The sequence below is a fragment of the Talpa europaea genome (genome assembly GCF_964194135.1).
Source record: "Talpa europaea genome assembly, chromosome: 11".
NCBI classification, from domain to species: Eukaryota; Metazoa; Chordata; class Mammalia; order Eulipotyphla; family Talpidae; genus Talpa; species Talpa europaea.
In genome coordinates, this window is record NC_140078.1 from 13,099,442 (window position 1) to 13,125,658 (window position 26,217).

Below are 26,217 nucleotides of genomic sequence, written 5' to 3' on the forward strand. Positions count from 1 at the left end.
TTTTGTGAGCAATCATCTGTTCAGAATATACATGGGACTTAAGTTCCAACAAGTCAGTCCTGACACAAAAGTATACTGAACTCCAGGCAGAACTGAAACACTACACAGTTAAAAACGGAGGATACACATTAAATAGATTTTTATGAGCATATGGCCACCACTTGGGGAAAATGTAATTCAGTAAAGAAACCCACAGAAGGATCAGGACCATTTTCCAATCCCCATAATTACCAAAGAGAAGGATCAAAGGGGTTTCTTTTTAACAGGATGAAAAAGTCTGCAGACTTCTGGGAGAAGCAAAAAGCTCTACATTTGCCAAGTTGGTAAAGTGTATAATTCTTTTAGTGGGATAGTAAGGGGAAGAGTAGAAATGAGAGTATATGTCATTTAATTTTCTTGACTCGTCACTGCACCACTAACCTCAGATATAGTGATAGAAGGAAAGGCTGAGCTATTAGTTAAGAGGCCAATCATTGCTGTGTTCTACTACTAAAAACTAACACTGTAACAGCAAGCATTATGCAGAGTATAGCAATCACTCTTGAAAAAAAGCATACATTGTAAACTGCTGCCTACCGCCAAATCAACCACCTTTAGTTGAAGACTTACTGGTCTCACTTAAACCAAAACAAGAATAAGAACCTAAGGTCACAGCTTCTCAGAATTAATATGTAATAATATTCATAAGGTTTTCAACTACAGAAGCAAAATTAAGCTATTGAGACCCCTCTAGGCTACCTAATTCCACATACAAAGCTGCAACAGGGTAAGAATACATCTGCTTTAGGGCCTAATAAGCACTAAGACTCCAAGGGAAGGAAGAGGACAGCAGGGAGCTAATGATGACAAGGAAGTGAACTTGTTTATGCAACATTTACTGAGCACCCACCACAGAATCCTCAGAGGCAAAGCAGACTAATAAACTACTAACTCACCATTTTCATGACTTAACCACTAACTTATATAATCACTTCATTTTATTTTTTAAAATAAAAAACTTTCAATATGATGTCATTGAAAATCTTTGATTAAATGGCCAACAGGCATATGAAAAAATGTTCAACATCCCTTATAATCAGGAAAACGCAAATCAAAACCACAATGAGATACCACCTTACACCAGTGAGAATGGCACATATTAAAAAAAACTAGCAACAACAAATGTTGGCGAGGCCATGATGAAAAGGGAACTCTCTTAAACTGCTGGTGGGAGTGCAAACTGGTCTAACCACTATGGAAAGCTGTCTGGAGGTTCCTCAGACTACTAAAAATGGGAGCTACCATATGACCCAGCAATTCTACTCCTAGGGATCTACCCAAAGGACACAAAAATATTAAAAAAAAATACCTGCACTCCTATGTTGACTGCAGCACTATTTATAATAGTTAAGTCTTGGAAACAACCCAAATGCCCAAAAATAGATGACTGGATCAGGAAGATGTGGTACACACACACACACACACACACACACACCTGATACTATTCAGCAATCAAAAAAGATAAACTCACGTCATTCGCAGCAACATGGATGGAACTAGAAGGGTTATGCTCAGTGAAATAAGTCAGAAGGAAAAAGAAAATATCAGATGGTTTCACTTATAGGAGGAATACAGGGGAGCCAAATAAGGGATCAGGGAAAAAAATGATAAAAAATACAACACAACTAAACAAAAATAAGTGGCAACTCTCAATTAGAGACATTCTACAGGGGAGGGAGAGAGAGATGGACTAAAATGGGGGCAGGAAGAACACAAGGGACTATGGTGATGGTACACAGGTGACTTTGTGGTGGAAATTCTATGGGGACTGCACCAAACAAAAAAAAATCAATTTTGCACAAAATGAACAATGATGTAAAATATATATAAACAAAGTTAATAAAAAAAAATAAAACCTTTGATTAGTACCAAGAAAAAAAAATGAATTAAAAACGAGGAAAATAAGACATGGTCTTTGTTTTCTGACTCTGACCTCTAGGAAGGCCGAGAACCTTTCCTCTGTGATTTTCCCTTTCCACACTTTCCTGTTAACATACATACACAGCTATTCCGGTCAGCTCTGCTACCAGAATCCTACTTCTTTTAGATATCTCCCTAGTCATGTATCTTCACCCTTTTCTTAGAGGTAGTAGGGACATTACTGTTCTAAGTTACAAAAGTCATAACATACATGTATACTACTGCAGATTCTTCACACCAAACTAGGAGTAGTAATCACCTCAAAGCTGGATAGGAAAAACGAATAGAAGACTTTAAAATGACAAAAAACTGACATTTGGTTCCAACTAATACACTTTTAGATTTAAAATTTTCAACATAAATATATGTATTACTGGTGTAAAATTAATGCAAAATTTTAAGAAAAGTCAGTATTAAAGAATGTTTATTTCAAATTTCTAAACAAATTGTATCATGCAGAAACCAAAAAATCCCCACCTAAACACTTCTCAAAAGAAATGTTTGTTATTACTAAACATCCTGTCCTCCATAATGACGGAACCATCATGATGTGAGGAGAGTGGCTCTTTTCTCATACTTACGACCCTTTATATTCTAATACTTTTTACTCTTTACTAATCTGAGACACTGAGCAAAGAAAGATGTATCAGTTCTTATTTTTCTTTGCATCTTTACTTGTGAAGCTGACCATTTTTTAATATGTTTACTACTAATCATCTGTTTTAATTAACTACCTAGTCCTCACTTTTCTGACAGACTGTTCCTTTCAAGTTTGTTTCAAATGACTTTTCATATTAGAGTTCTTAGTCCTTTGTATTGCAAATATTTTCTCTTAAGGTATTTGGAAAATGGTATGAGTTTGTTTAATCTTGGTGCATGAATACATTTACAAATCTTTTCCTTGTGGGAATGATTATGTCTTGCTTCAAATGCTCTTCCTTATGCTATGAATATAAAACTCTTCCAGCAGGTATTTCTGTGGTTAATTTTTAAAACATAAAAAGCAGTTTCCCCAGCATGATTTATAGAATAAACCATTCTTTCCCCTGTTGTCTTAAATGCAATTTTCTTCATATGTTAAATTCCCATACATACACAGGTGTTCTAATTTCTTCATAATAGCACGGGACGTAGTTTTGCGATCCAATTGGTTAAGAGTTAATGTTTTAACTAAAAACTTAGTTAGAACTTAGAGGGATTGAAAAACTTATTTCAAAAATGTTATTCTAAAAAATTCTCTTGAATACTACCCTCTCCCCTCAAGTATCAGGCTATTAATTTTAATAATTTAACATTCTTGCTTATTAGGTCACAGAATAAAACAGCTGACACTTTGACCCAGTGCTGAGGTGTTACCATTTCCACTTCTGTTCCTCCTCTTTCTTCGGTTTCTTTTTCTTGCTGTCTGGCTCAGGAACTTTTTTATCTTTATCTTTATTCTTGGGTTTTTTCAATTTACCATCCTACAAAGAAACATGGTAAGAAAACACATAAATAATGACCAATCACATTTCCAGAAGTAGTTTTAGAGGATCATTAGAAAGAAAAATTACAATCGCAGGATATTAGAGCTGGAGAGGTCATAGGTCCAATTCTCTCACAATTTGACAATGAATAAAAATTCACCAGTACTTTTCTCAGGGCAGTATTTCCCCCAAACTTCCTGACAAATCATTACCTGAAAAAGTAATTAAAAACACTGATTCTGCAAGGGAAGAGTCCAGGAAACTATTTTTTTTAGCCTCACGGAAGTTTGGGAAAACATTGTTTTCCAAGTAATCCTGATGTCTTAACCTAACTTAAACCTTTTCTAATACTACAAAATAATGGGGATAGGAGATTTTGTATTATATACTTTAGATATAGATTGAAAGTAAATTTCTGATCATGTTTAGCTGCATACTTTCTGTCACTGCTGTTTGCCTATACAAAGTCATGAAGCAGTAGAGAGGTATTTGGGAGGTCCAAATATGATTACCAATTCTTACAACAATATTTCTTTATGGCTCTTCTTTGAACTGTGATCCTAGATGAGTTGTCACAGTGGAGGAGGAAAAAAGCATCAAACCTGAACAAGAGTAATTCAAGCAACACAGACAACTCTCAAAACATATACACAACCTGTGCTCGCTTCGGCAGCACATATACTAAAAAACATATACACAACCACACAAAAATGTGCTATTCAATAGGTGGGGTTCCCTGATAAACAGAATCCAAATTCTATGGAAGATTTTTCCCTTTTATTTTAATCAAGATAATTTAAGCTATATTTTCAGTTTTATTTAGCAAGGAAATGTGGTTTTGAATCATCTTAAAATCAATTACAGAATGGCAGAGTTTGAAAGGACTTTGACTTGACCTCTTCCAGCTGCAATCAAGGAAACTCAAAGGCTTTATCACTTGCTCTAGGTCATACAGCACTACTGACCATGAGAGCCCAAGTTTACCAGAAAAATAATAGAATGTGACTCATGGGAATGAATGGAAGAGATAAATATTCTAGGACTAGATGATAAGTTGGAGTAGTGGAAAGACTACAATACCACACATTTTTTTTTTTTTTAATAGAGGCATGTTGTTATTTATTTATTATTTATTTATTTATTTTATTTGTTTGTTTGTTTTGTTTATACATGCACTGGGTACAGTCAGAAGCACGGGAGGGTGAGAGAATTCACCAGAGCCAGAGTGGGGAGCAGAGCAGGCAGAAGGACTGAAGTACGCTGCTGAGGGGAGCAGCGGGTGGAAGGAGAGGTCTGCGCACCATGTGGGATCCTCCTCCGGTGGCCGGGGAGCAGCCGGGGATCGAACCGACGCCACAGAGGCCGCGGGCAGCTTCGCAACCCAGCGCTCAACCGCTGCGCCACTGGGGAGGCCCAATACCACACATTTTTAAAAAGGGACGGAAAATGTAAAGGCCTAGGTATGAGTGGGAGGAGCACATTCATTCAGATATCGTTTACTATTTCGGCCGAAACACCACAGGCAAAGGAAATGTTTTCAGTTAAGGCATTTTCTAAACAAATTCTAACCAGGCATAGGAAGGATCATAAGGATACTACTAGCTACACTATATGTTTTCAAGCCTCAAAATGGGATAATCAGTCTCTGAGAAACTTCAGAACAATTTCCAAAAATGAAAAAACCATAGCCAGCATGAGAAGTTTACTGACTGATCCTGCCATATAGGGTCTCTACAACAGTTAGGCTGTATTAAAATTCAGCCTGTCAGTCTGCATTTTCTCCTCCCACTATATGAGGAGGATTGCTAAACAGAAAAATTAAGAATCAGTGATTCCATTTTCCAAATAGTTTAACAGTTATTACCTTCCAAACTCAGAGAAAAGGTATTGTTTTCTACAAATGCAACCAAAGCAATAGAAAAACAGAAAATGAACATCTAGTTTAACACTTCTTTACTGACTAGTCTATACTAGTTTGTACTGAAGATAGAGTTACTAACTACCACTACTCAGTATTTCACTGTCAATTCCTTGAATTGGCTGGCATAAACTTGATCTTCTGCCAAAGGCAGACAAGTTGTCAGAAAAATGCAGTTCTTTAAATCTAGGACCTGATCATCTCTTCACAGCTTACCTACTTGCTAACTGTCTTATGATTTCATTGAACTGTCTTATGATTTCCCCATTCTTGTTAAGTTAAAGTCCTCTAGGGGGCAGGACAGCATGACAGCTAGTGTGCTGGCTCTGGACTCAGACTGAATGGGATCAAATTCTGACACTACCAGCTAGTAGCTGTGTGATTTCAAGAAAAAAACTCAAGCTCTCTATACCTCAGTTTCTGCATCTAAAAAGAGAAGATAATAGTGGCAATATTTATTCCTAAGGGCTGTCTGAAGTATAATACATATAAAGCACTGAAGAATTATACCTGGCACACAGTAAGCACCCATTACATTCAATATTAATCATCATTATTCTTACTACCACACCATGAGTGATTACATTCTAGGAATCACTGTTCCTTATTGTCACTATCTTTACTGCTACAACTTCAAGTTATGGACTTTACACTTTCAAATCCATTTTGCCCAATATGGCAATTAACTTCAAATGCAGACTATGAACTTAAATTAACCCAAATCCCTTCTTCTCATAGAATAGTGCAAGACTAAGACTTTGATGAATTTCTGGTATCTTTTCCTTGAATTATTAACAACTCTTTTGGTGAATAAATAGAATGTATCAAAAGAAGGAAACATGTTACTACATTTTAAATCAAATAAATTATTTTTAAAAGTACTTGGATTGTTGTCTTAAAATCAATTACAGAACTGCAGAGTTTGAAAGGACTTTGACTTGACCTCTTCCAGTTGTAATCAAGGAAACTCAAACGGAGGCTTTATCACTTGCTCTAGGTCATACAGCACTACTGACCATGAGAGCCCAAGTTTACCAGAAAAATAATAGAATGTGACTCATGGGAATGAATGGAGAGATAAACATTCTAGGACTACATGATAAGTTGGAGTAGTGAAAAGACTACAATACCACACATTTTGGAAAATATAAATTTAAGGAGGGTAGATTTAAGGAAGATTATAAACTGGAGAAGAAAGAAGGGAGGTGTGGTGTTCCAGACAGAGTGAATAGTATGTGCTGCATTAAACTCTGAAGCACAAAAGAATATGGTGTAGAAACGAAACAAAGGAGGTCAGTGTGTCGAGAACAAGGAAAATTAGAAAAGAGGCACAAGATAAGAGAAACAAACAATGCAGGATCAGAATGGGAGGCATTGCAGTAAAGAGTCTGAATTTTATACTATGTCCAAGGGGTACCCATTAAAGGGCTTTTAAATGGGATTGATTGTTTAATAGTGAAAAACATTCTTAAGGAAAAGTCTTCTGGATTGTAAGCCAAAATATGATTTGTTTTTTTGTGAACATTTTCTCTGTACGTGTGAAGGCAATGTAGTTCCTCCACAAACAGCAGTTGGCACCACAGCTATGGGGAAGACACCAATGATGGTTCAGGGATCTTAAAACTAACTGCCATAGCATTCTCTTCCCAGTGTTCCTCTGTAACAGATCAATACAATTCCTAAAACCCAAATCAAAATCCCAACTGGTCTTCAACACTTATTTTATGGAAAATTTCCTATTTAAACTCAAGCCCCAATGGGCCAAAATTTCTTTACTAACCTCTTCTTCCTCTAGTTTTCGTTTCTTCTCCTTCTTGATATCTTCTGTTTTAATTTTCTTAGGTTTATAATCAGCACTAGAAAGGGAATATGAACATGCAATTAACCAAACCATGATTCAGCAGTTTTCATCCAGAGGATTAGGACTTCCAAACTCTTGGAGGCCTCCAAGTTAGGCATGACTGTCATGAGGATGAAGAAAGTAAAGGTAGCCAGACCGAGGACCAATAGTTACAGCTCTGTACGGAACAAGACAACAACTTTATACTACACACAGGCCTGGGAGAGGAGTAGGGAATATATACAGAAGCAGACACCACTCTAAGACGGGAGCCTGGGAGCCAAATGAACAATACAACAGTAGTTACTAAAGAGTAATAACTGGGTAGGATGGGGAGAGAAGAAATGCTGTATGAATACAAATAACATTCACAGGTACACTTCCCTTTTCACCACCCTTACTTTCTTTCAAAAGTCCCTTGCAGATTCCTGGCACATAACAGGCTATACAAGATTGAATATGTAAATATATATTCTCCATTTAAGCATCAAATTATCTACTTATTTGCTTATCAAACCCCAATTCTCGTAATCCAAAAAGGTTACCCAGTTACCCAGTCCATTAATCACAAATACCAAATGAGTAAATCATTTAATGCAGTTTTTCTACGTAGTGTGCAGATACATCACAGTTATTCTTTAAACAACTCCTTTTCAAAAATCCTTTGGTTTTTAAAAAAATTCAAAGTAAGATATATACTCACTCATCCTCATCTCGGGGTCTCTTTAATGGTTTTATATCCTCTTTAGGAGGAGCAAAATAGCCATCATCCTCAGGTTCATCTTTAATCCGTGGTGGACTATAAAGAGAAATTGCTAGTTAATGAGTATATAAAGTAATCCAAAGTGAGGATACATTATAACTCACTGAAAAACCACTAATTTATTGGTAATGCTCATTTGTACATACTTTAAAGTTTTCCATGCACATTTTCCTCATTTATTTTTTTACTACAAGCCCTGTGAAGCAGGTAATATTGTCCTCATCGGGGCCTCCCTGGTGATGCAAGGGGTTAAGATGCAACCTATGAAGCTATCTGCAGCCACTGTAGCACGAGTTCGATCCCCCCACCAGAACTCTCCTGTCTTGCCCGCTGCTCCCCTCAGCAGTGTATTTCAGTCAATCCACCTGTTCTGTTCTGTTCCCCATTCTGCCTCTAGTGAATCCTCTCACCACCACCAGCCCCGCAGCTCTGGTCTGTACCCCAATTCTTTTTTAAAATATTTTAGTTTTTTTTTAATTTTCTTTTTATTTATGTATGCATACAAGAGCTGGGGTACAGGCCAGAGGTGTGTGTGTGGGGGGGGGTGAGAGGAGTCACCAGAGATAGAGTGGGTAACAGAACAGACAGATCCACTGAAATACATGGCTGAGGGGAGCAGTGGGCGAGTTAGGAGGTCTACTGCACCATATGGGTTGCTCTCTGGCTGGGGATTGAACTTGTCCTACAGTGGCTGCAGATAGCTTCATAGGTTACGTCTTAAACCCTTGCACTACCAGGGAGATCCCAAGGACCCCAATTCTTGTATGTATAAATAAATATTTTTTAAAAAATACTGTCCTCATCTTATAGATTAACAGATCGTATCAGGGCTCAGGATCAATTCTGAATCAGTTTTTTTCCCCTACCTACATATTAGCTGCCTCTGCCAGTACAACCTGAACAATAGCAACAAATTGACATTGTTTCTCAGCCTAGCATGAGGGATCTGCTAAGTATCTGATCCCAAAAATGATCTGAACCAATGACAGTGCTCCAGAACTTTTATAAGGAAAGGAATAAGGAATCATTTCCTAAACTTACCTTAAAGTTCTAAAAATCTGGCCAAAATGTACATATATCCAGTCAGAGAAAAATAACCAAAGCTGGCAGTGCTGCAACCAAAGGGCACCCACATTGTAAATGAGGCCATAGCAAACTTTAGCCACTCTAAGCCAGATCAATTCAGTGTTCACTTTCCTACCTACATTTACTTGCTTTATACTCTAAAAAGTATGGCTCACTAATTTTTAAAAAATATTTTGACTTCTGAATAAAAAAAGATGATTCTGTTAGACCATTATCTTAAACCAAAAAAGGAAGAGGAACAAGTCTTAAAAACCCTCTGAAACCAGAGCCTGAGATGATCCCTGGCCTTGCACATCTCATTAGAACCCCATTGCTGACAGCAAGATGCACCTACAAAGCTGATTCACTCAGGGTGTGCTGCAGCTTCCCAACACAAAGCTGCCCAACTATGAAGGGGCCCAAGAAATAAACATCTAGACTCAGCTGCAAAGAAGGTCAGGATATTCATTGGGTTTCAAGAGTAAAACAAGGCTGGCCCCCATTCTACTCCCAAAGCACCCTTGCTTCCAGCAGAATTTGAATGTTGAAAAAGATTAGTTTTCCTTCTTTTTTTCTGCACACTCCCTGAAATGCCAATCTCTATAGTTGTTTCCCCTGCCCAGAAATCACTGACATAGTTCCAAGGGTCCAAAATCTCCAAAAACTTTGCACCAAAAGGAAAAAACTCACGGCCATTTATCCAACTAGTTGAGTAAATCCTAGTATCGTCACCCATGAAGACACACATGCAAGCTAACAAGCATCCAGCAAATGAATATAAACACCACTGCCTGCCTCGAAGGTGTGTCCCTAAGTCTCCAGAAAATATGAAACTAAACTGAGGACTACATACCAAGTCCAGAGAATTTACTCACATTTAAGTATTAATTTAATAAAAGTCCTAGGTGGTCTCTTGGCAGAAAATAATTACCCTGTGGATCAGTCACCTTAAGAAATCAGAATACCTAGGGCTAGTAGCTTCAGCTCTAATCAATTTAAACGTTATTATCCCATATCCCTAGAACAGTTACAACAGGTACCTGAAGAGGGTACCTGCTTCTCCTTATCCATATGACCTCAGGGTACATGGCAATTTTCAAAAATGTTCTCAAGGAAAACTGAAAGCACCAAGTTTCAAGAAAGTAAAACTCTCTAAATACTTTGTCCTAGTCAATAATGCAATCACTTCCAACATCTATTAAGTCCATGCTCCTATTTGGATGAGTGAGTGAAAATCTATAATTATAACCACCTAGATTTTTGAAACTAGATATGAACTTTGGGTTTATCTGAGGGAAATGAGACTGATAATGAAAACAGAATCAAAATGGCATGAACGATCCAAAAAAGTGACTTCTACATTGTGTACATTTTTCTCTCCTAGAAAGAGAGAAGATTTCTACTCAAATCTATGCCCACTCCTAAAATGCAGGCCAGTCAAATAAGCTTCTATAATGAGCCTCAAAAGATTTAGTAAGGAAAAAATTCACACTAGGAATTACTACCAATATACGGAGGAGTTTCTTTATGGGAGAATTAAAATGTTCTGAAATTAGTGGGGTATGGGAAGGTTAACACAATCTTGAAATTTATTAACATACTAAAACCCCAAACTACACATTTTGAAAGGAATGAATTTAATGGTGTGTAAAGTTATCCCAAACTTTTAAAATTTCTTTCTGTTACTACTCAAAACAACTTTCTAGAAAATATGCTGGTCAACCAATCTCACTACATGGTGCTACAGAAATGCTCAAGTTGGTTTACACCAAGTCCTCTCACTGCCCACTTCTGTGTAAACATGGAGGTTGTCAGTTCAATGTGTTTTAGGTAAACTCAGACAGACTATGGCATGGGCAGCTGGGTGGCTGAGCAGAGGAGTCTTACCTGGAAAAGCCATTTTCCTTCTCCTTCTTTATTTTTGCATCCCCAGAGGCTCTAACCTGGAGAGTAAAATAATAGTGACTAATTAGTACTTTGAAAGAACTAAATTTGAAAATGTAAGTTATTTGAGATTATCTTATTTGAGAATATTTGGCCCCAATGCTATGGCATCTTGATCCCAGACTGATGCTTCTTGTTAGCAAAACTAAACAAGTGAACAACAGGTCTTGACATTTTTCTAAAACTCAATTTTTACAATTGTTCAGGATGAACTGTCTGATTTATTGAGAAATGTTTCCCTTCAAAATGGAGGCTTTTTATCTTTAAATGATGGCATGACCCCCCACCGCTCAATAAATATACCCCATTCCACTTCTCAAGGATTTGCCCATGGCAGTTCAGAAAGGAAATAGATAGTATAGTTGTTGCCTCTGAAAAGAAAAAAATGAAAATCACCAAGGCAGGGGTGAAGAGAGATATATTTTTCTTTTTACTACATTCCCTATTTTATCGCGCCTTGAATCTACCAAGTACCAACATGTCTTTTTCAAAAACTAAAATAAAAACTAACCAAAAAAGTCTATACACAATACTACTCATCTGCAGTCAGATGAGCCTGGTCATTCTGAGATTTGTATGTGTTATCCTGGAACCAAAAGCCACAAAGGGCACATCAGTATCACCAGATTTTCACTCAGGAAGAACCTTCATTCAACAAAGAAGCAACATATCATTAGGCCCTCTCCCAAAAACAGAAATAATTTTTCCATGAACCAAAGTTGACATTTCCAGAAATACCACATCCTCAACTTATCCACTTGCCAAATAAAATATGATGATATGGATTGATTTGGGACTGAGAAGTACAGTGGAAAAGGCTTTGGTTTTTAGTTTAAGACTACGGATGGCTCTAAAGTCTGAAAGACACTATTTCACGCAAAGGTCAAGGTACTTTACGGAAGTCCTTTCATTACCTGCTTGTATAGGTAAACAAAACGAAAAGCATATCACCACATCTCTTCCTTCTCCACTGTAAAGTCCTGTACCTTTTCCTCCTTTCGTTTTTCCTTGTCTCTGTCTTTGTGTTTGTCTTTATGCTTTTCTGAACTTCCATCTTTGTGTTTGGTTTTCTCCTTGTCTTTGTGTTTTTTTTCAGAATCTTTATGTTCACTGTGAAAAGTAAGACACAAAGAATTAGCCCAGGGTAGAGACCACAAGGGTTCATCCCACAAGATACCCTAAGGTAACATGAATTGTGGGAACTTACAATCTCCTAAATATCCAGTCCTGACAGAAGATTCAAGTAGAGGTTCTCAGATACACTGGACTTTATTTTGTTTGATGTTTTTATTTTTACAAAGGAACCAAGAGAGAAATGTCATCATCCTAAACAATAACAGCTCATTTTTTTAAAGTGACAAAGAAGATACAGCAAGCCCACCATATATCCACAATACTCTACCAGCAAAAAATAATAATGTTAAGCTCCAACTTTAGCATTCACATCTGATGTCAGGGGGAAAAATAACATTCCAAAAATGCATTTGATGACTCTGTGCCAGACTTGAGACAGCATGCATATCAGCCAGGGCTGGCCTTTGCATAGTAAGCAATCCAACATGGGACATTATCTCCTGCGACCTTTAACTAGGAAAAGCCAATCACTTGCAAATGGCATTTTATAAATCCTGAAGGCCCTTCCTACGCTATAGGAAATGACCCATCTAAAGCAAGGGCTATTGACACACTAGTACTACTGGAAAAAAGACAATACTCCTCTGGAAAGCAAAACATGACATTACAAAGGCAAGAGTCATTAAAATGTTCATATTCTGGTATCAATTCTGGAGATTTCTCTATGAGAAATAATATTACATACAAATGTTCATTTTTGATACTTCCCATAAAAAAGCAAATACTAAACCACCAAGAAACTTGATTGTAACAAGAAACTAATATTACCAAATTATACACCTGTTATGCAATAATTTGAGCCCTACAAATTTACATTAAAAATGTTATGACACAGGGCCTCTCCTGGTGGCGCAGCGGTTGAGCGCTGGGCTGCGAGGCCGCCCGCAGCCTCTGCAGCGCCGGTTCACTCCCCGGCCGCCGGTGAGGGTCCCACCAAAAAAAAAAAAAAAAAAAAGTTATGACACAAACGGAAAAAAAATAAAAAGAGTATATAAAAGTTGCATGTGGACAAAGACTAAAGAGGTAACAAGCAAAAATCACAAACTGTAGTTTTCACAAACTGTAGTTTAAGATAGTAGAATACTACATAACTGTTTCCTTCAGTCTACGGGACAGCAGTTTAGAAACCTCCCTCTGTACACCTATCAATATATTCCAAAACTTAAGAAAAGGGAGTTCAAATTCAAGTGCTATGAGTTGGGGAGAAAAGAGGGGCAAGCAGGAGAGGGAAGACCAACCTAGATGCGGAGAAGATGACAATAGCCTCAGTGACAGGGACAGTCAAATCCATGGAGAGACTCTATCAGCCCTCGCCTTTCCTACCATGCACTGTATTCCCCATTTCTCACATTTTATGACTTCAGCCCAGGAAAAACAGATTTGACCAGCAATAGCCCACTGAGCTATTACTATCCCATGAAGTCTATTCTAAAGAGATTTGGCCAACATACGTGCTACATTAAGTTCAAATAAGGAGAAATAACTGATGGCAACCAGTTAGGTGAAAGTCACAGAACCTGGATAAGGAAAGCATCTGTTGTCATGTCTCTGCAAACGAAAGGAGTCCCAACTCAAGAAAGGAGTTTGGTTTATAAATTAGCATAAAGTATAAAAAAATCTAGCCAGGAGAACAGAGGAACTAGCAGAAACAGGGCTACCATTTCAGGGAAAATGCAGAAACTATCACATATGGGGAAAAAATGGTGCCCACTTTCTCTCATTTATGTATTCCTCCAAGTGACTGTCATTAGGTTATTTAGATGTGCCATATACTGAAATAAGTTTCTACATGAACCACCTTTTCTTTTTAACTCCTGAGGGCTGAGCCTAGGTTTAAGTGTGCTTGGAGGAACATGGTGACCAAGTTCTCCCACTATGCCTTTTGTTCTCAGCATCATTATGACACTCTACTCAAAGTGTTCTCATGCTCTGTTTTCACCACATTTTCCTGGAAAAAAAAAATTCTTTATTAGGTGAAGAAGTGAAAACTAGCAAGCTGACCACAGAACTGAGGCATACAGCAAAGGAGGGGGCAGGAGGAGGGCAAAATGGGGGAGGGATGAATACAAGGGAATACGATAATGGCTCACAGGTTTCATGGTAGTGGGAGAACTATGGTGACTATACCTGAGGGGAGAAAGCAAACATGGTACAAAAGTAAAGCAAGTATGTAAGAAAAGAAATACATTTAATTGTATAAAAAATCCTTTATTTTGTGAAAAATGGTGAGTCACAAACGCTAAAGTAATCTTACCTTCCAGTTCTCATTAATTTCTCCAGCATTAGAACGTTTGGTGAGATAACAAAGTTAATGAGACTGCAACTGAGTCTTCAGGAGTTTACACACATAAAAACACATGGTTTTGCTATTACAAGCAAAATGCTTGAGAACTTACTAATCCACTACACAAGTTTTAGCGTTTTTTACTAAACAACTATACAAGGAATTAATGGTCATCTATGTTAAGTTTTAGCTCCTCCCCCAAGAAAAAAACTTTCTAAGCAGGCATTATGCATGACATTTTCACATACATCATTTTCATTCAATCCTCACAACACTCTTGTGAGGTAAGTTTTATTATACCCTTACGCTGATTTAGAAACAGAGGAGCCAATGGTTCAAAGTCTTATTCAAAGTTACAATGTCAGAAAGAAATGAAACTGAGATATAAACTCAGTATTTCCATCTCTAAATTCAGAGCACCTTCCACTAAATCACTATCATTACATTTCTAAGAAGTTGTTGTCACTTAGGGTAGACGGGTGTTAGAGACAAATGCATGGCCAGTCTGAGATCTGATATATAGGTCAAACTGTATCCTAACTGTAAGTAGAAACTTTTAGAACAGAGATCTTGGGTATCTGAAATGATGTAACTTTTGGGGATAGCTGCTTCCCATTGTGTCTTCTCATAACTATAAATGCCAGAAATAGGAATCTAAGTTTAGGAATGCTCTGTCTTCCTTTATGTCTTACCTCCCTGCCTTGTTCTCTTTCTCACTGAAAGCAAATCTCAGAACATGAGTTTGCTTCATTAGAAAACTGGCTTTTGTGCCTTTTGGTAATCACAGCACAGGCACTCCGAGAAGTATATATACAGTGCGCCCATTTTCAGCTTTGTGGCTCATTACCATACCAAATAGAGTTCAGGGAAAAGACATCAAGAAATGACAAGGCAGTGAGACAATACCCAGGCCACCCCAGGAAAGTGAAGTAAGTCAATGGTACTTCCTCTGCCTGCTAACCAGAGGGAAAACTATACAGGAAATTCAAAGTTCCTGCTAGAGCAGTTACCCCTCTGCAAGTCAAATTTAATCACAAAGACCAAAATGAGATGAAATTATCAAGACTTTCCAAAGGAAACTCACTCTCCTCTACTCCCAACTATTTTAATATGAGAGCAAGTTTTGATTATTTTTTTATAATAAATTTTATTTTTATATTCCCCATACAATTGCAACCTCCCCATTTCACTTTCTTATAGTTATTCATTTTCCTGGTCCCTTATTTAAGTTTTCTAGATTCCTGCTATGAGTGAGACCATCTGGTATTTTTCTTTTTCTTTTTGGCTTATTTCACTGATCATGATCCCTTCCAGTGCCATCCATGTTGCTGCAAATTGCATGTGTTTATCTTTTTTGAATGCTGAGTAATATTCCATGAAAAACATGGAACGCTTCACGAATTTGCGTGTCATCCTTGCGCAGGGGCCATGCTAATCTTCTCTGTATCGTTCCAATTTTAGTATATGTGCTGCCGAAGCGAGCACAAGTTTTGATTTTTATAAGGAGTGTGCTTAGATGATTCAAGGTTAAGGACATCTTGTGGTACAAGGCATTCCACAGGGGACTGTTAGAAATTTATGTTTATGGAGAGAGCCCTGTTAGATCTCTGAACCTAATGCTAACAACATATATACGTCTGAGTTGATGTTCCTATCCCCACCTCCAGAAATGGAGGGCTGGCTAAGAGCAATCCTCAGTGCCATTGTTTCCTAAGAATCTACTTTTATAAAGCAAGAAGCAAAGGCTCTGGAGGGGAGGGGAAAAGACCTGAGCAGAACAATGTCTAAGGCTATATCATGGAAGGTGGATGGTGGCTTGACAGTGATAGGAAATGGAGTCAGTTAGACTAACTTATCACCATCCAGGATTCCCTAACTTTTCTTATAAAAGCTTAAAATTAATGTTGTTTTCATGGTTGCTGAAGAGTAGCACCTTTCCCACTGAGAGGGAGATGACAGAAATTCTGACGAGTGCAGAAGAGTTGCTCATGTGCTGGCTGCTTGTTTCAAGAGATACTACCCTTGTCTTCTTATTAATCCTGCTACTTTCCCATACATTTACAGACAAGTGTCAAAGCCACAAAATGGCTTCAGTTAAATATAACTGAAGGCTGTAATACTGGCAGTTCAGAGGCTGTAGAGAATATATGTTTGAGATACTGAAGGAACTTCTGTGAGGTTAAATAAGAAAACTAAACTAAACTGGAAGAAATCCTCACCACAGTGAGGAATCCAAAGATCTGAGGAACAAATATATTTTAACAATGAGTTGAATCTGGGCTACATGTATACAAATACTAGCCAGCATTCTTGGACCCGCTCTAGTGGTCATACTTTGGGGTGAAATATGAATTTTATCATCAGGAAATCTGAGAGAGAAAACACCTAATTATTGACTTTGCATAGATGCTGACTCCTTGGCTCAGGGCTCATGTCTGTGTGAGAATAAATAAGATCCATCACACCAACAAGAGTCTAGACAAGCAATAGTCAACACCAAAGAGCACAAACGAAAGATTCAAAGCCACCCCTCCAGACTACTCATACCTGTTGTTTTGCTTCTAATTAACTAAAGTCCACTAAGGCAAAAAAGTAATCTACATTATTTTTTAAATGATGCCAAAGCCTTTGGTCTGCGATACTTGATAAGAGCTAAGCAGACAACAAAGAAAGTTGGACAGGGTTCCTCTAAGGGCAGAAGGGAAGCAGAAATGGTGGAAGTAGGGAGAGGGCAGTAGGCAACAAAGAAAGAAGAGCACTTGCCTTCTGTCCTGGGAGGGCATTTGCTAACTCTTCAGGGGGCAAAAACATCTGGTATTTTCAGAAACTATGTTGGCTATGAGAAACCATTAAAATCCATTAAAGAAAACAAAAACAATGGTCTGTCCTCTAGCATCAATAGAAGTATTTAATAGATACTTGAATATTACTAAGGGCCAAGCACTCTTCTAAGCAATTTAATCCCCTTAACAAAACTCAGAAATACATACTGGTATCTTCATTTTACAGATGTGGAAGCTGGGACATGGCACTATGGCACAAGGAAACCCATTTATTGAGAGATAACTAGGATTTAAAGTCAGACAGCCTAGCTCCAGAGTCAAGCAGACCACTCTGTTATAGTGAAAAAGAGCCTCTTCTAAGAGACTAAGGCAATAATGGCTATGGGAATGATCTTATTCCAGCTATCTGCCTGCTCTTCATGGCAGCAAGCAGACCCCTATAGGTTTCAGTCAATGGGATCATAAGGGTTTCCTCTGAGTGAGGTCCAGAAAGCGTTAAAAGCCGTGGAAGGAGGAAACCATTGCCCTTTCAAGGAAAGCAGAGAACTGAAGCTTAAATCCTTCGTTGAATAAAAAAATTCTAGGTAATTTCTAAAGTTGCCTGGAAAAAGAAGCAAAGGTTCTAAGAAATGAAGATTCCTCAATGCCCATTACCATTATAGGTTACTAAACAAAATCACTGAACAAACACTTGGAGTAGAATGGAATCTTAGAAATTATTTAATCCTGTTTACGGGGCAGGAAGGGTAAAGAAAAGTCCCCAAAGCTGGCAAAACCAATATATATTCTGAATTCCCATTTCTCCCCTATCTAAGTTTCCTAATTCTGTTAATAGGGTAAAAACAGCCACTCATTTATCTAAGTGCAGAATCCTTTCTCTTAGCTTCCTCATACCATTTATTACACTAGGTCTTTTATTTCCCTTTCTCGACCATTTTCAATGACTTCGTGCTTCTTTCAGAGTCAAGTCCCAATTTCTTTTAATGGCTTTGACTCAAGTCACTTTTTTGGCCTCATTTTTCACTATTCAATCTTCTTTTAACCTAAGCATATCCAACTCACTCAATTCTTCCAAGAGCAAAGTACATAACAGTACTTCCATGTTTTGTTTATGCCCGTCTTGCTCTCTGGAATGCCCTTTTTCTAACCATCAACTTCCTCTGTTCATCTCTCAACCATCTTCAAGTCTAGTTCAGGTGTCAGCTCCACCAAGAAATCTGTTTTGTTTTTTTTTTTTTTTTTTAATGATCATTATTGATTATAACTGGGCTAGATGTAAGTGAAAAGTGAGACTCCAAATTGGATGTTATCAGTAACTACTAAATTAGAATTCAAGTACTAAAACTGACTCTCCAACTTCACTATCTGAAAAATATTCTCTACCAGGCTTTGTGGTCATCGTCTTCATCATCATGTCAATTTTTAGTATGTTCCCATTTCTAAAGAGTTATCTGCAAAGTTGTAAAGAAATATTCCCAATATTTTGAGCTTAATGAGGCCAATATTTTATCAGCACTTTAGCAAAATGGAAAATGAGACCCAGAAGTTAAGTGGCTTAGATACACAACTAGTTAAGGATGGAGCCTGGACGTACGCTTTAGTGTACTTTTCGATACTTCACAGTAATTGTTGTAATATCAGTAGTGTTATTCAGATTCCTAATTTCAGAACTATCCAACCAACTCCACCAAACTAGGTTAATTGTCCATTTTATACAAACAAGTAGGTAAGTCAAGAACTTTGGTAAACAGCTCACCAAAAATTCAAATTTTATTACTTCCAGAAAAATGTCTCCTAATCTGAAAAATGATTACTTAATTCCAGTATATTTTCCTAAAATCTTATATTCTCTCAATTCTAATTCAGGTAGGGTCTGAAACTGAAGGAAAAGCAAGTCAAAAGCACCCATATATTTCTCACAATGACTTTACAGTAATTAGCTCTGCCAACACGACTGGAAAAGCACTTCCCTTACTACTTCACAGCAGTACTTACTCTTCTGTCTTCCCTGGCTTCCACAAATTTGTCACTCCAGCCTGAGTGCCAGGTTTAAAATTGGCAAGAGATGCACAGTCAAAAACTAGCATGAAGAATTGCATTTTTCAGATGTGATAGTCTTTATTTTCACCAACTGCTTTTAAAAATATTCCTTATATAGATGAGATCTAGTATTATAATTCCTAGCTAAGAAGGCAAGCTTATAAGATAATTATCTGGTGAGATCCTAACACCCAATGATTGCTTGGCATCTAGCAAGAGTATTCCTTTTATTTCTTTGAAGAGGATTTATTGAGTTTTTTTTTTAAAAGGACCTGAGTAGTAGTAAGTATTAATGCTATCAAAAAGAAGGAGTGTAAGAGATAAATGATGGAAGAAATTTTCGGAGACTTGGGGCTCAGAGAAAGAGGCAGTGACTGAAATGATTTGTCATTTAAAAACATAAACTGACTACCACATGCATACAAGAAAGAGGTGCTTGCATTTAAATACAAATAGCTTAGTTATAAAACTGACCTTCCCTAGGGAGATTTTTTTTTTTAAATGGAAAGAAATAATGTAGTGGGAGAAAAATATAATAGAACTCAGAAGCACTGGTCTTTCTCAGCCTTCACACTGCTTTCACTGCTTCCACACTGTCATGTGAATTCAGGCATGCCACCTCTCAGACTCATGTCCATACAAAAAGATCTTTAATACCCCCTATCTTTTTGCAGTTTGAATGAGAATAAAAGAGAAAGAGATAAGATAGGATCTTATCTTTTTTTTTTTTTAAAGATTTATTTATTTATTTATACAAGCACTGGGAACAGTCAGAAGCGTGGGAGGGTGAGAGGATTCACCAGAGCCAGAGCGGAGAGCAGAACAGGCAGAGTGATGAAATACACTGCTGAGGGGAGCAGCGGGCGGCAGGAGAGGTCTGCGCGCCATGTGGGACCCTCACCCGGGTACCAGGGATTGAACCGGTGCTGCAGAGGCTGCGGGCAGCTTCGCAACCCAGTGCTTAACCGCTGTGCCAACGGGGAGGCCCAGGATCTTATCTTATAAGAGGTGGGCGCACTCATACTCTTTCTCAGCAGAAAGGCAAGTTTTCCCCATTCTCTAACATACAAATTACACAATTCTGTTACCATGCAGGAAAAACATGTCTCCCAGATTGGGTCCTAAGAGTAGCCTAATGAGAAACCATTTATGTTAGTATCTAGCAGAGAAAAAAAGACAGAAACACATTAGTATAAAACTTGTTTCCTTGTAACAGTCTCAAAATTAGGCAATCTTAGCAAAGTGTTTGAATAAAATGAAACATTTTGGAATAGAACATGCTGAATGTTAATTATTCTGGGCTTCAGAGGTGATTAAACAATCCTTAAGGTTTCCTTAATCTACTACAGAAGAAAAACAAAGAAACCCAGAACTACTAGAAAGATCAGAAGTCACTCAAAAAGAAACATGCTGTATACAGGATTTTACTGAAATACAACCAAAACACTTGCTTTGTTGCCAAGAGGTACACTGTCAGTGGAAAACAGGATTAGCCGGTCTAATCGTCTTAAACTTATTCACATGTGAATGAAGAGAATCAAGACTAAATTTAGTTGTATGCTAACCAAAACTTGGACCAATTTTCCCCCAAAATCTGTTGTTTCCTTAGGTATTCTGATTAGAAATAAAGTAAGTATTAAAAGATACTAAACTGCAGAGAAAAAAATTCCTGAATATGCCTATACTGTGATCTGGGAAAAGTATGTTTTGGGAAAGATGTACAAAATGTCATATCACATTTGTAGAAGTTCACAGTGAAAAATCTTTTATACTTACTGATTCCCATGAGTTCCCTTGGAAGCAAGTATTAATGTAAGGAAACTGAGGAAAATAAGGAAGCTTGAGTTGAGGAAGGTTGGAGATAGGCCTTCTTGTAGACAGAGGCTATCAAGGCATTACGGATTTTCAAGAAAGAGGACATCAAAATCACACCCTTCATTTTTTTTTTTAAAGTTTTGTTAAAACAAGGCAGAATCAAACTTCAAGTTGCAAATCCTTTCACGTCTCTTCAACCTAATTATTTCCACCCGCCACAATGATAAATGATGATTTATTTACCTGTGCCAAAGAAGAAATGTTTTCAAAGCTTGGATTTTAGGTATTAACCTCTATCTTCTTAAGAGAGTGAAGTCTTTTTGTACACATTTCTAGTAACATAAAAATCAGTATTTCTTCATCTGCTCTATAAGCATTCACTCAGATGATTACGTTCTCATTGGTCAAAGATTACCTCATATTTTTGGCATTTCACATCAACTAGCACAGTATAAACATGGTAGTAGAATAAGTAATTGTTACACATGATCCAACAACACTACTCCTAAATACATATCCAAAAGAATCAAAAGCAGAGACTCAAACAGATAATTTTATGCCCACATTCACAGCAACATTATTCACAATAGCCAAGAGAGATGGGAATATCCCAAGTGTCCATCAATAGATGAGTGCTCTTCTTTTTTTTAATGTCGTATAGACATAGGTATAAAAAGGACTGAATTCTGCTATGCAACAATACAGATGAACTCTGGACACATTATGTGTTAAGGGAAGCAGCCAAACAGAAAAAGGACATTTTATGATTCCATTTATGAGGTACCTAAAATAGACAGATTCATAGAAAGTAGAATAGAAATTGTCGAACAATGAGAAGAATGGGAAAGTATTATTTAGTGGATTCAGAAATTATTTAGGATAAAAAAGTTTTGGAGATGGATACCAATGATTACTGTCTAATATTGTAAATGCACATAGTGCCATTTAAAAATGCTAAACTTGGGGCCTCCCTGGTGGCACAAGGGGTTAATACGCAACCTATGAAGCAATCCGCAGCCTCTGCAGCACGAGTTCAATCCCTGGCCAGGGAGCTATCCACATGGCGCACCAGACCTCTCCTGACTTGCCCGCTGTTCCCTTCAGCAGTGTATTTCAGTCAATTTGCCTGTTCTGTTCCCCACTCTGTCTCTGGTAAATCCTCCCACCACCCACGCGCCCCTGGCCTGTACCCCAATTCTTGTGTGCATAAATAAATAAATCTTAAAAAAAAAAAGCTGAACTTTATTATATATGTTTCACCACAAACACAAAATACTTGTTTAAAAAATGGCATGGCCAAGAGCAACTACCTTTTAGCAGACTGATAATGTATGGAGAGAGAGAGAATGGTAGTTGGTAAATCCATGGTCATCTATTCATTAATTCAATAAATAACAAATGCCAGTCTCTGTCAGGTACTCCAGTATGTCTTGAGGATGTAAAATGAATACAAAAAACCCCAATTATGCTCCCAGGGACCTTAAAAAGTCTAGTAAGAGCATACAGAAAAGAGACAATTACAACACAAAAAAAACAATGAGGCATACATAGCTCATTTTCAAAGAGTGGTTCTAGCCCAAATATATCCTAAAAGTCTTTGGGCTTAACCACTTGTCTTCTACACAACAATGGAAGCAAAACGAACAAGACAATGACTTAGTGAGGCTGGATCCCAGAGGGCAGCAGTACTGAGTTTCATTTATATTGGTGATCACTGGCTTTTATAAGAGCTGAACCCCTGATAATCCAATGAAAGCTAGAAATATTCTCCCCAGAAAAAACTTGTATACCTAACTTTTTGCATATAATTTTAGGGATTCAGAGACAATGATATCTGAAGTTAAAAAATTTTAATTTGTACCCATTAAAGTACAGAAAGAAAAAATACCAAGTCTTCATACAGTCACCTTTTGTCAAGGCAAGCTCTTTGCACTTGTTTAAATGCCATCATGTGTTACAATCAATTATAATGAACTTATTTACATTTTTAAAGAAGCACATAATGAAAGAAAATTCATCATACTTACTTTGTCTATCTGTTCTGAACAATGGCATCCCTAGTAAGGTCTGAATTATCAAGACCATCCTCTTAGTAACTCTAGAATCAAATATGGTCTCTACTTACTTTGCTATACATGCTACTTACCTGTGGCTCAAGGTAATGTCTATTCCAAGTGAGCCAAGCCAGTTAACTCCCTGCTGAATGTGGTGGGGGAAGGGGCTCTCTGATTCCACTCTTACCTATTGCTATGCTTGGACTTTTCTCGGTCCTTCTCCTTGTCCTTCTTATGCTCTTTGTGCCGGTGTTCTCGATCTTTGTGTTTATCTTTGTGTTTATGAGAATCTGCAACCATAAGAGATGAGTCAGTTAAGTGGAATCAGAAGCTGGTCAAGAAGCACAATGACAGAATTCAAATAGCAAGGTAGTCATAATATCACATTGCAATGGAAGAATAGATTTCACAAAGCAGCCCAGAAAAAGCATCACACTCTGTCTTATTCCAAACACTCTGTGGGGGGAGAACCCAATCTATGTAATCTGTGGAAAATCTAAACCTCAAGAGATCTATTTCGAAATCAACTCTAACAAGTAAAATTTCTACACATTAAAATACACACATTTCAAAGACAGTGTGATAAGTCTAACAAATATGTGCATGTAATCCAAGCCACAATAATCAAGATTTAAAACAATTCTATCACCCCAGAAAGTTTCTCTTGTGTTCATTCCCAGTCAAGCCCCACCTTCCACCACTTTGTTTGGAGTCCTAGAATTTCGGATGAAATCATATAGGATTTACTTTTTTTGTCTGACTTCTTTCACTTAATATTTCACAAATTATTTCTGCTGCTGCCAGATGTATCAGTTGGTCAGATTTTATTGGTGAATGGTATTCCCTTGTATGAATATACTGTCATTTATTTACCCATTACCTGCTGGTGAATATTTGAGTTGTTTCCAGGTATTGGTTACTATGAACAAATTTGCCATTAACAAGTCTTCATGTAAACATGTTTCTATTTCTCTTGGGTATATACTGGTGAAATTACTAGATCATACGTTAAGTGTTTTTTAATTTTAAAGTAAACCACCAAACTGTATTACAAGGTGGTTGTACCATTATACATTCCCACCAACAACTATTAGAGTTCTAACTGCTATAAATTCTCACTAACATAATGCCTATCATTATCAGTCTTTAATTTCAGCCATTCTAGCAGGAATATAGTGATACTTTACTGTGGTTTTAATTCATTTTCTTGGTGATTAAATGACAAACATCTTTTTATCATATGCTTATTGGACACTCTTCTTTGGTGAAGCATCTCTTCATACTTAATCATTTTAAAAATAACTGTCTAAGTTACAAGAGTTCTTTGTACCGTCTGGGTCACAAATTTTTGTTAGATATATGTATGGTGAATATTTCCTGGCAGTTGGTGGTTTGTCTTTTTATAATTTCTAATAATATCTTTCAAAGAGCAGAAGTTTTAAATTTCTATTAAGTCTGTTATCAATTTTTCTTTTTATGGGTGTACCTTTTGGGCCCTAAGAAATCCGCCTGCCCCTAAGGTCACATAGATGTTATACCCTTAAAAGGTCACATAGATGTTATACCCTTAAAAGCTTTTACAGTAGTGAAGGCAGGGCCTCTTTATCTTCTATCCTTACACAAAATCACACTATCCTGAATACTATAGCTTCACACTGAAGTGTTCTGGTGTTTCACAGTGAGGACAGAAATCAGGTAATATACTTTAGGTTTATTCTTTTTCAAAATTATTTTGGATATTCTATGTTTTCTGCACATAACTTTAAAATTTCAAACTTTCGCTTAAGTTTTAGATTAAGTTTGTCAACTTTTTATGAAAAGCTAGTTGGAATGTGTGTTTGTTCATAGGGCAACTGGAGAGAAGTAACATCAAAATATTGTTTTTTCACCCATAAACATGGTACCTCTCTTTGCTTATTTAAGTTAGTGACTCTCAAATTTTAGTGTATCAGAATTAACCAAGGGTTCTATTTAAAATGCAGCTCACTGGTGTCAAGTCACCCCAATGATGAATATGATAACTGGAATTTGTAATCACCTGGAAGATTTTCGTTTCCAAGCTCTAAACTTGCATTTTGACAAATACCAGCATAAAAAAGGAAAAGTAGTTAAGTCTCCAAAAACACTAAACTTAGAGAAAAAGGAAACTAAATAAAAGAAAAATGAAAGTAATTTCAGATAACCAGTAACATTATCTTTTTGAATGCACAAAACTCCAAAACTGATTTTAAAGCCAGGTCCCCAAGCCTTGTAAAGCAAATGTAAAACAAAAATGTATGGTTACAAACTTAAGAGTTGGAGCCAAATTATTCCACTGATACAAGAAAGCCAAGTTGAAAGATCTGAATCCCAAGTGCCCCTAATTTAAAAAGATGTTATTACATACCTACTATACGCTCAAAGAATGCTAGGTGTGCTGTGTCAGGTACCAAAGAAGTGTAACATGACAAATGCTTTAAATATTCTGAATTTCTAAAGAGAAATGACAGAGAGGCAAAACAAGGTATCTCCTGAACACTGAAAGTCTATAAACAAAATTACTGACAGGGATACTGCAGAGATGATCTACATCAGGTAAAGTGACAGATTAAATAACCCCTGTATAGAGAACTTCCAGGTTAATGATGTCTGCAATTTGCCTTAAAATACCCTCAAGAAGGGCCTCCCCGGTGGCGCAGCAGTTGAGCGCTGGGTTGCTAAGCTGCCCGCAGCCTCTGCTGCGCCGGTTCGATCTCCGGCTGCTCCCCGGCCACCGGAGGAGGGTCCCACATGGCGCGCAGACCTCCCCTGCCGCCTGCTGCTCCCCTCAGCAGTGTACTTCGGTCCTTCTGTCTGCTCTGCTCCCGGCTCTGGTGAATTCTCTCACCCTCCTGCGCTTCTGACTGTACCCAGTGCATGTACAAACAAACAAATACATGCCTCTTTAAAAAAAAAAAAAAAAAAGAAAAAGATTTTTTTCTGGTAAAAAAAAAAAAAATACCCTCAAGAAAAAAAAGGGATGGGTGTGATATGGAGATAGATAAAACAAAATTGGCAAAAGGCTGATGACTATTGAAATTGGGGGTAAGATGTATGGGACTTCATTTTATTAGCTACTGTTTTATATGTCTGAAACTTTTCATTAATAAAAATCTACACATTAAGTGTCTTCC

The 26,217-nt window shown here is 37.3% G+C and overlaps 1 protein-coding gene across 4 annotated transcripts in view; it reads right to left on the reverse strand.

The window, feature by feature from the left end:
* TOP1 (DNA topoisomerase I) overlaps positions 1-26,217 on the reverse strand; it is a gene marked incomplete at both ends in the record, with an annotated part of 80,631 nt that overhangs the window by 30,697 nt on the left and 23,717 nt on the right. For 2 of the 4 annotated variants that reach the window (XM_084247448.1, XM_084247447.1), the window contains 6 exons: positions 3,316-3,422; positions 7,124-7,199; positions 7,887-7,982; positions 10,899-10,954; positions 11,942-12,065; positions 23,253-23,355. In XM_084247448.1, the coding sequence (XP_084103574.1) occupies positions 3,316-3,422; positions 7,124-7,199; positions 7,887-7,982; positions 10,899-10,954; positions 11,942-12,065; positions 23,253-23,355 (562 nt within the window). The remainder of the gene's footprint in view (positions 1-3,315; positions 3,423-7,123; positions 7,200-7,886; positions 7,983-10,898; positions 10,955-11,941; positions 12,066-23,252; positions 23,356-26,217) is intronic. The other 2 variants (XM_084247449.1, XM_084247450.1) reach the window with 2 other exon arrangements.